Below are 10,898 nucleotides of genomic sequence, written 5' to 3' on the forward strand. Positions count from 1 at the left end.
CATGGACGTCGTCTCCATGACGTCATCACCTTGTCAGTGTGGACGTAGCGTAGGTTGACCTGAAGCGGCCCTGGGGTGATGACAGCTAGCACCCACCTGTCACTCAAAGCGATCACGTCCTTAATCATGCTTAACTTGAAGCCTCAATATAAAATATAACGGGTGAGTTATATAAACATTCATACAGTTGTCATGAATGGAGGAATTACCCGAATAACGCTTTTTTGTACCAGACTGTAAACATTTTTATTATTACCGTAAAATTGGGCATTTTAAGATGGGGGTCTACGGAGATGACTCCCCCAAGTGGCCATTCAATGAACTGCAGTTTTTGGCTTCAGTTTTCAGGCCTGGAGGTTTCTGCTTGAAGAAAGGCTGAGATGTAGTGAGAAGAGATGAATGATTTAATATTCCAGAGCTCTGAAATTGCAATTACATGTTTGGCTATCTAGTCAGCGCGCTTGTTCTCCTTCTTCTTCTTCTTCTTCTTCTTCTTCTTCTTCTTCTTCTTCTTCTTCTTCTTCTCCTTCTTCTTCTTCTTCTCTGTGTTTATTGGGCGTATCGCAAAACAACTTTAAAGGTGCCACTTACTGAATCAGAGTGTAGATGCTGCACTCGTCAAGTCAAAGAAAGCAATTTGTCCGATGATTTAACTGCAATTTAATCATCGTAACAAGTCACAACGCAATGAATCGTGCAAATAGGGATCATGAACACTTTCAACACACAGACATAAGTAGTTACTGTGTTACTGTTACTCCTCCGCACACCTGGGCTTGAAGCCTAACGAGGATTACACATTATACTTTAAGATTAACAAATGTTGATACAGTCAGTGAAAGTAAATCTGTTAGGTCACAGCTTTAAGGCACTAGTTCACACAAGTAAACATTATGTATCTTGTCGTCTCCTCACAGAAGCTGAGCGTCCTGCAGTAGCGTGTGTTGAACAGCAGAGGTCGTCCTCCACATGTTGTCCAGCTCGGAGGCTCTCACTGCATTTAGTTTCTAGGTGGAAATTTCCACTCACACACTGGACCAAAGGCCATGAAGATGTTTGAGAGTCAACACATGAAAATATTAAAGAGCCTCCCACACTGCAACTTTTCCACTCAGCAGGGGAAAGATAATAACTGCTGTGGATTCATAGGTTGGGTAAATACCCTTATAAATGAGATTGTGCTCTTTTGAACCGCCAACGACTTGATACGGACTAAAGTTACTAAACCATGAAATCGAGAAAAATTCTGATTATGTATTTGAAATTTCAATAATCCCAGTAAAGAGAGAGGATCCCAGTTGCCTAATACTTGACTCGTGAGTTTGAACAGTGAGGAAAATATGTAGCAATTCCAAATCAAATGATAAAACTCAGCATTTACGTAACATTTCAAAAGAAGAAGCAGAACGTTGCAGAAAGAGCCGGATGACTCAGTGTCGGGGAGCGACGAGGTTTTCTCTTCATGAACAGCACTTTCAAGGTTCTCCTCAGAGGCGTTCTCCGTTTCAACAACCTATTCACTACGGTGTGTGTGTGTGTGTGTGTGTGTGTGTGTGTGTGTGTGTGTGTGTGTGTGTGTAAAATGGAGAAAGACAGTTTTATGAGTTGACATTTTGCATGCAGTGTACAGTGTGTGTATGTACATGAGACAACATGATACATTATATTCAGAGGGTTTATGTGCACGACGACACATTTTGAGTCTTTTATCACCATCAAACCCTTCAAGGTCAATCGCCAGGGGTTGCTATAGAAACTACTCGTTTTCATGCGCATCCCCTTTTTTTAAAAGTAATTTTATTTCACTGGCTCCTGAAAACTTAGTTTGCTTTTTTGATCCCATTCAGTGAGACATGAAGACATTTATAACTTAGCAAAGGGAAGCTGACCTTTGATGCCAGAGAACCAAAATAAAAGACAAATGTTGTGTCTGTGTTTATATAATCCGTGACCTTTAGGGACTCCAGGAAACAACACTGCTGATAAAAAACTCAAATGAACCACGCCCCCCATTGAGCTAAACTGGCTTGTATACGAACAACAACAAAAAGCAACATGTTCACAAAGGAGAAGATTAAATAAACTCTTCTTAATAATAAATCTTTTCATCTCTGACCTTCTGAAACTCCATGTAGATACACGAGAGTCCCTACATGCACGTAGATACACGAGTCTCTACATGCACGTAGATACACCAGAGTCTCTACATGCACGTAGATACACGAGAGTCTCTACATGCACGTAGATACACGAGAGTCTACATGCACGTAGATACACGAGAGTCTACATGCACGTAGATACACGAGAGTCTACATGCACGTAGATACACGAGAGTCTCTACATGCACGTAGATACACGAGAGTCTACATGCACGTAGATACACGAGAGTCTCTACATGCACGTAGATACACGAGAGTCTACATGCACGTAGATACACGAGAGTCTACATGCACGTAGATACACGAGAGTCTACATGCACGTAGATACACGAGAGTCTACATGCACGTAGATACACGAGAGTCTCTACATGCACGTAGATACACGAGAGTCTACATGCACGTAGATACACGAGAGTCTACATGCACGTAGATACACGAGAGTCTACATGCACGTAGATACACGAGAGTCTCTACATGCACGTAGATACACGAGAGTCTACATGCACGTAGATACACGAGTCTCTACATGCACGTAGATACACGAGAGTCTCTACATGCACGTAGATACACGAGAGTCTCTACATGCACGTAGATACACGAGAGTCTACATGCACGTAGATACACGAGAGTCTACATGCACGTAGATACACGAGAGTCTACATGCACGTAGATACACGAGAGTCTACATGCACGTAGATACACGAGAGTCTCTACATGCACGTAGATACACGAGAGTCTACATGCACGTAGATACACGAGAGTCTCTACATGCACGTAGATACACGAGAGTCTACATGCACGTAGATACACGAGAGTCTCTACATGCACGTAGATACACGAGAGTCTACATGCACGTAGATACACGAGAGTCTACATGCACGTAGATACACGAGAGTCTACATGCACGTAGATGCACCTTTAACTGCATCACTCAGAAAGGTGGGCTTGGGTGAGCAATTAGTCACAATACATGTCATATTTTATTTTATTTGATAGACAAAAATAGTTTTGGTTTTACAATTCAAACAAGGAAATACACTGAGAAGAGAACATCTGGGAAAAGATCGAGCCATTTGATACGGAGAAAAACCACAAGCAGAGAAACACGTTCAACACCTCACTGTTACTTCAAGAGCTTTGGCAGTCAGAAGAGATGCTCCGTCACATTCACAGATGTTGTTTCAATAAAATATATTCAGTGGAACCAACTCAACGACACAAACAGAACAGGCAAGCGCTTCTCAAAATCACCACTAACAGGAACAACTTGATATATTATCACTCAAAAAAAATGTCTTTACAGAAACAAAAAAAGAAAAGAAATTGGCATCACCCTTTAAACAGAGCATTTTAATATCTAGCCATAAAACAACACAGTTTTATACCACAATGGATATCCATCATTTGAATAATAAATGAAGCTTGCAGGACAGTAAAGCTTTAAAAGGTTTGCTTTGGAGAAGATACTTTAAACCTGCGGAGTGAAAGTCTCCAAATAAACATAATAGAATAAACATTCTTTCTGTGCTTCGACTGAAGGGCTGTTGTGCTCTTTTCAAATACAACCATCAACTGAAAATAACTTCTGATTCAGATAATGCAAAATATATTTTGTATTCTGCTAATGACAACTTGATGAAATCACTAAAATTACAAAAATGCTTGAAGATATTTCGTTGCGTTTTAGCACGAAGGAATGCATCGACCAGCCGGAAACAGGATGACGCAGATGATCAGGAGAGCACGGTGGAGGAGCCTCGTCGTAGCTGCTGGTGAATGTGCGAAGCTTTGTGACCTCAGAGACCCGGCTGACCCGCCGAGGCTTTCTTTGTAAAAATCTGAGCTCGAGCGGTACATTGTCAGGAAGCACCTGCACTTCCTCTTCCTCTTCTTCATCTGGCTATCATTGGCTGGCTTCGACCGTGCACAAAAGCGACAGCAAGCACAGTGTGTGTGTGTGTGTGTGTGTGTGACGCTTGAGTCTTCACATGCAAAGAGCACAAGATAAGAACAAGAGCGAAACCGGCGAGCTGGAGCTGTTGGAAGTCCAGGGACACTTCTGGATTCAGCGTAAAGCGGGTCCGACTGAGCGCAGACACAGAGACGGTCAAAGGAGAGTCTTTTCTTTCACTTTGCTGCAGCAGTTTGTAAACAGCAGCGTCTTCAGCTCGTCACCACAAACCACTACTCGGCTTTGTGGCAGTAAATGTCCTTCAGTGCTTTCAGCTCTTCAATCAGGGTCTTGTTTTGGTTTTCCAACACGGCCACGCGGTTCTCCAGACATTTCACGTACTCCTTCTTTTTCCTGCGGCACTCACGAGCTGCCTCCCTGGAGAGGAAAGAAGAGGGGGAGATTAATTTGAATCGCTTGATGAAAATGTACTTCAGACTAAATGCAATCTATGCACAATCCAAGGGAGCACATGTTTTATTGTTAAACTGCTTCCTCAATTACGCCTATATTGTTCCAGACTGCAGCATTTCTCTATATCACTCATGGACAATCAACGGCCACATAAACATTTGCATATCTATAAAAGCAGCTTTGACCTTTGCACTACTTGTGACTTGTTGCTTTAGCAACCAAAAAGTGATTAAAATGAGATTGTCCAAGAGAAATATGCTCTTCCAGAGTAGCTGCAGGATGAAACATAAGACTCAAACATTTAGATCCATCAGCTGTCTGAATACTCTGGTGACGACGTCTCAGTTCAATGAACATGAGCTCATTTTCAGCAGCTCCTACCTGTTCTTCATCAGTCGGACTTCCCTCTTGCGTGTGATGTTTTCAGTGTGGTGGGACGGGGACTGCATGCTGCCCGGGGACGCAGCCATGACGATGCTGTGAGACAGGCCTGAGTTGGGCGAACGCAGCTGATAGGCAGGTATGTCTCCTGTGGCAGCTGCAGGGGGAAGATCAAATAAACGAGTATTAATGGACGTTTTGTTTGCCAATTTTATTAAGTATCTATTAAATCACACAACGTGTTGCTTCACATTAAAAGTGCAGTAAACATGAATGTATTTCACCAGAGGATGTTACACAGCAACTTCAGCCAAGAGCGCTTATCCGCTCGCCTTCCTGCCTCAAAAGATTAATTTCCTGCGACTGTCCCAGTGAACAGGTATTTGTTCTTAGATGACCTGACGTGTGTGTGTCTCTATCAGAGGTTATTATCAAGCAGGTGCACAACACAAAGGTGCAAAGTGAGAAGACAACATGTGCAGATTATTATGTGCCTTATACACTTTGTTAGAGGGTTGCAATTAAGAGCTTTGGAAAAAGTATCCAGCTGCACAAAGTATCAGGGAATTATTTAAAGTTCTTCTTTTTACTTCATGCATTACAAAGCAAGAAGCAAAGCCCTGACAGTCATGACTTACACTGCAGTTCCTCTGATGGCCACTAGAGGCGGGGACTTTAAAATGAGTCGTTTTAGTCCCACATGTTAAGAGTCGTTTCTGCTCTTGAATTACTTCTTTTGTTCACACAAATGAGTAATTCATGATGTAATGATTAGTCTCAAGTGGTGCGTGCTGCTGATAACCAGCAGTTTAATGTAATTGTTTAATAAAAGTGGCTTTATGGATGTGGTGTGTGTGTTTGAATTGAGTCAGTTAGATGACTCAACGGGTAACTGCTCCGCCTGCTGTCTTGACATTTCAGTTTCTCTTCTTCACTTTGTTCCTGAAAAGTTTCTCCCCCTCTCTCCTGTCCACACACACACACATTTAAAAAGAGACACACACACACACACACACACACACACACACACACACACACACACACACACACACACACACACACACACACAGCCTCTCTCTCTGTCACTGTGATAACAGAGTGACTTGCGCTGTGCTGACGTCAGTGTGTGCGTCTCACCCGCCCATTTTGCATTCTCTCTTCCCTGCCTGGCCTCTGTTCCAGGAAACTGGAGTGACGTCAAACCGACAACCATCTTAACCCCCCCTCCACCCTCCACCCCCCTCCTGCCTGCCAGCCACTGGAGTGGCTCAGAGAACAGACTGTGTGTATGTGTGGGTGAGTCAGTGTGTGTGTCAGCGGGACACACACACACACACACGCTGACAGGAACATAGTTGAGCAAACTAACCAAACGCTTGTTGATCATAAGAACACGACCCTGAACCGTCGAACTTCTTTCCCTGCGGTGAAATAGGAAGGACAGTCTGCGGCGTGTGTCATCCACACTTCCACATGCATGAAGTAAAAGTTTAGAAAAGTGTTTTAAATGTCATAAATGTTTCTGAAAAAAGGATCCAAATACCATAAAAGCATATTCTGTACTCTTATTGTCAGCAGTAACCTTAGAAATACAGCTGACAACACATTCTGTACATAATCAAATCACAAGAGTAGAGAAGTATGAGAGAAACTCTACCTGACTCCGTCTCATCCCCAGTTACAGCCATCTCTTGTTTCCAATAATCCAGCACAACGGCAGCAAAACACCTCAACACAGAAACTCTGCTCTGTCCTTGTTGCTTCCTGCTCAACTACAACCTTCTCTGTCTGTCTCTGTCTCTCTCTCTCTGTCTCTCTGTCTCTCTCTCTCTGTCTCTGTCTCTCTCTCTCTGTCTCTCTGTCTCTGTCTCTCTGTCTCTCTCTCTCTCTCTCTCTCTCTCTCTCTCTCTCTCTCTCTCTCCTTCTACCTTTCCCCTCTCAGCTCTGCACCAGAGTGGTCACTCGTCAACTTTGCAGCGCGATTACAATTACAGGCATTGACATCACAATGACATCACTCCTGCCTGCTGAAGTCAGTAAAACACCCTGGATTAGAGTTCCTCCCACCTCCTCCTCCCCCCCCCCCCCCCCAGCGGATCAGACGGTGAAATAGAGAAACACAATGTGCGCTGGGCAGGCAGGGAGGGAGGGAGGAAGAGAAGGGGGAGGGTTGGTAGTGGAGGGGTTGTATTTTTAGCTCTAATGACGCAACTAGAGAGACGTTCAACAAACAGGAGGATATTGTGTCCCGAGTGGCTGCTGAGCACCCTGACTGAGTTATTGTGTGTGTGTGTGTGTGTGTGTGTGTGTGTGTGTGTGTGTGTGTGTGTGTGTGTGTGTGTGTGTGTGTGTGGTTTAAAAGCAATCACACAACTCATACTGCTTATTAAGTTATTATACAGAGCTCATGAAAAGAGTTGAAACACTTGGAAGATTCTGAGCCACACAGGAAGTGATGAGTTGTGTTGGCGAGGGGTCTGACTGGAGTTTTAATATCAGCAGAACAGGGACTTTTAATGCATGTGCATTTGGAAACAACTGCAAGTCATTGGGGATTAGCTTCTTACAGTTATTCTTTTTAAACACAGCAACAGTCCCTCCGTCCTGCAGACGCAGCGCACACGGATCCCAGTGCAGGTTCTCTGTCCTTCTCTGCATCTCTGAAACTGCATTTTGGATTCCAGATGTTAAAATGTCTTGTTATTCTTCCGTTAGTTGTCGGCTGCTCAGGGTTCAATTCTGAATGCAACTAGTTTGATTTTAGTATTTATTGTTCTTTGCTTTTGGTGTTCAGTATTCAGGGAGCTCAACTCGTTCATGTTATTCATTCTACAGGACACACAGTGAAGGACATAAGTATTTCATCCCCTTGCATTCAGCAGCTGGTGATGCACTGGCTCCTGGACAAACGGCTCATTACACGGATAAGAAACAAGAGATTTAGTGTTTGGAAAGCAACAGTTTCATTCGTGTTTCTCGTGGAAAATGCGAGATGACTATAACTCTGTGGTGGACGTGACTCATGGTTGTGAAAGAATACGAGAAACTGCGTTGGGAAGAGTGTAGACGTAAAACACAACTCCCGTGGAGGATGGAAGCAGAACATATTAGTGCGGTTGTGTTTGAAGTCAGCTGATAACCTGCTCGTGTGTGTGTGTGTGTGTGTACTGACGGTATTGTCCTGAGTCGGTCTGGTAGATGGAGGTCGGCGCTGGTGCTGAGGCGGCGCTGGAGACCGCCTCCTCCTCCTCCTCCTCCATCTTCTCTTCGTCGATTTTAGGAACTGCCGGCGAATCGGATGAAAGCTCATTGAGTATTTTCCTGCGGGAGGAAACGTGGCACACAGACGCTTCAACGTGATCAGACTCAACACGCACACGCTTTCATGCCGTTTATCGTTCAATGTTGACGTCTCACCGATAAGACGGACGCCTGGAGAGAAGCGCCCGTCTCTGCTGCGTGTCTGCGACGGACTCGTCGTGCTGCAGCTCTGCGACTCTGGCAATCTGAAGAAAAGCAAAGTCTTTGGTGTTAAATGTTAATACTGAGTGTGTGTTGCCTCTGTGAAACACGAGGACGAGGTGAAAGAAGCATGTTGTATATTTTAAACCCAGCCCACCTGGTTGTGTGTGTCGTCAGTCAGTAAGTGTGTGTGTGTGTGTGTGTGTGTGTGTGTGTGTCTCACACTGGTGGTTGTGTGTTATCAGCACAAGGCTGCTTTGGCCCAGTTAGAGGACAATGTCTGCGCCAGACAAAGGACGAGTGTGATTTACGCCGGGTTAGTGACGGGGCGTGTCCATGTCCTTTATTGCTATTTATGCAGGTGGAAGTTCGACTTTTGCTTCGTAACGTTTACGCTCGCAGAGCAGAAGTTTAGTAAAAAAAGAAAAAAACATAATTTGTCATATTTGAGTTTGTAGCCTGGAGTCTGTCTCTCGATGTTCAGAGAAGTGAATATAAAAGGTTTTAATGAAGCGGCTCCATCAGAACTGTGCTTTAATATTGTGCTGTGGATATTCATTTCTGGTAGTCAGTCAACAAAACCACTCTGTGGGTTTCATCTCTCGTCACAGGTTCGATCTCCGTCCTGACCGACTTCACGATACCTTTTCATGAAATGTAAATCAAGCTCTGCAACATTTCACAGGAGCTTTACAAACTCTTTGACTTGAACTCGACTGAAACATCTGTGCATTGCTTTGGAGTTAAAATATCTCATAATGACTTTTGTCCAGCGTCCCACAGCTCCCCCCCCCCCCCCCCCCCACACCTCAGTGCTGTGTGATGTGTCTACAGTCTGCGACGCTGTCCTCCCGCCCAGACGCAACAACATCTCCTGCATGTGAAGGTTAGACTAACGAGCTTAAACCTCAGCTCCTACTGCTCACCAATCCTATTAACAGACGCACTGCATTACACTGCAGGCACTCTAGAGTGCCTCCTATACGTGGCTCCTTAACCCTCCCTCACTAACACACCACGTCTGACGCTCTTTTAAAGACAGACTTGAGAGGTTCTGGAAAAAGAAGCTGAAACGTAGCACGAGGTCATCACATGCTCTCACCTGCACAGTCTGGACTTGTGGTGACTGTATGACGGAGGTCTGGGGGACCTGCACCGTCTGACCGTCGCACAGCTGGACAACAGTCACACCTGGAGACACCTGCTGCCACCAACCGAGACAATCAAGTAATAACATGTTATGAATAAATGATAAAACAAGAGAGATGATGTTTCTTCTCTGTGTGTTTGAATCTAACGCAGTGTTTACCTGAAGAGGGGCTGCAGGAGGTGGACTGTCCTCACTGTGGTCGTCCTCTCCATCTGTCACCGAGTCGTTGAAACTGCTGTCCAGCTCAGGTGAGACGGAGGTATCCATAGTCCCCTAGACGGAGAGGAAAGCAGATTATTAATACTACTGTCGACGTTATCAGAGATCCCAAATAAAAGAGTTTTCATGAGATGCTAAACTTCTCCCAGCTCTAGTCAGCCGCAGTGTTTCTGAGCATAGCTACAACATAAACCTGCGTATATCACTCTGTAGAACTTCACCTCAAAGTATTTATTCTTGTTTTTAATGGAGAGTTTCAGGTTCTGATGGAAGTGATTGTATTACATACTATTCATTTATCATGCTCATTAGGTAGTCACACTCCAGGACACACACCGTTACTAACTTAAATGACATTTAAATAGATTGTAGATTCTTTCTAGCAAAGAAAAGACGCAAAACAAGAGAGAAGAATAGGGGGAAATGTAATTGTTTTTAGCCTATATGTATATTAATATAAACGTCTTCAGGTAGCATTCAGGCTCAAACCAGAGATGATGAGCACGGGGCCACTGTTAGATAAAGTTCTCAAGTTAATGTTGTGTACTGTGATTATAAAGTATGAAATCAGAGAGATAACAATGAAAGAAAAGCATAATTCAGTGTGGTTATTCCCAAATCATTTATTTAAATGTCAAAGTAAAAGTGAAGCTGTAGCTATAACTTCCCTAATATGTTGTCATTATAACACTTACACTGTGTATCATTGTATTAACACAATTAAGATACAACCAAAGTATATCAAAGAGGGATGTGAAGCATTGCTATTGATCGCATGAGAAGTATTTTTATTTTGAAGAGACAACATCCGACTTCCATCTACTCCGTGTAGCTGGACGCAGCTCTGTGGACTTCAACAGAAAGGACCTGCCGGCAGCGGAGGCGACTGAGAACATTTTCTTTTCTTTTACAGCTGATTCATGTTCTCAAAAGCAAAGTTTTAATGCAAAGTTTGCAGACGTGTTTGCACATAGTCCCTCGACTCTGCCCGACGCGCGCTGAGCAAGAAGTGTGACAGCTTTGCAAGTCTTTGACTTACCGAGTTTATACGTAGTCGGACTCGTCACTACAGTAATTACAGCATGGGTGCACGGCCTCTGCCTCCGCTCACGTAGCTTCACGTCAGCGCTGATGATGCTGTGCCGAAAATGTCGACCGACGA

The 10,898-nt window shown here is 44.0% G+C and overlaps 1 protein-coding gene across 4 annotated transcripts; it reads right to left on the minus strand.

Moving 5' to 3' along the window:
* Window positions 1-3,120: 3,120 nt before the first annotated feature.
* LOC115022487 (cAMP-responsive element modulator-like) lies at window positions 3,121-10,898 on the minus strand. 4 transcript variants are annotated; one of them, XM_029453478.1, is made up of 7 exons: window positions 10,776-10,898; window positions 9,677-9,790; window positions 9,470-9,571; window positions 8,323-8,411; window positions 8,078-8,226; window positions 4,906-5,062; window positions 3,121-4,488 (listed from the first exon to the last, which is right to left on the minus strand). In XM_029453478.1, the coding sequence occupies exons 2-7, from the start codon at window positions 9,782-9,784 to the stop codon at window positions 4,344-4,346; spliced, it is 750 nt and encodes a 249-aa protein (XP_029309338.1). In that variant the 5' UTR covers window positions 9,785-9,790; window positions 10,776-10,898; the 3' UTR covers window positions 3,121-4,343. The 4 variants fall into 4 exon arrangements, with proteins under 4 accessions (XP_029309338.1, XP_029309339.1, XP_029309340.1 ...); XM_029453479.1 differs by having other exon boundaries at window positions 9,470-9,568; window positions 10,776-10,897; XM_029453480.1 differs by lacking the exons at window positions 8,078-8,226; window positions 8,323-8,411; window positions 9,470-9,571; window positions 9,677-9,790; window positions 10,776-10,898 and adding exons at window positions 6,275-6,326; window positions 6,563-6,950.

Source organism: Cottoperca gobio, chromosome 17 (genome assembly GCF_900634415.1).
Source record: "Cottoperca gobio chromosome 17, fCotGob3.1, whole genome shotgun sequence".
In the NCBI taxonomy this organism is placed as follows: domain Eukaryota; kingdom Metazoa; phylum Chordata; class Actinopteri; order Perciformes; family Bovichtidae; genus Cottoperca; species Cottoperca gobio.

Coding starts and splice junctions, on each gene's coding strand:
- LOC115022487 (XM_029453478.1), bottom strand. CDS start 9,784: ATGGATACCTCCGTCTCACCTGAGCTGGACAGCAGTTTCAACGACTCG. Junction 8,412..9,469: donor CACAAGTCCAGACTGTGCAG/GTGAGAGCATGT, acceptor GCTTTTCTTCAG/ATTGCCAGAGTCGCAGAGCT. Junction 5,063..8,077: donor GACCGACTCAGGACAATACC/GTCAGTACACAC, acceptor TTCCCCCTGCAG/CTGCCACAGGAGACATACCT.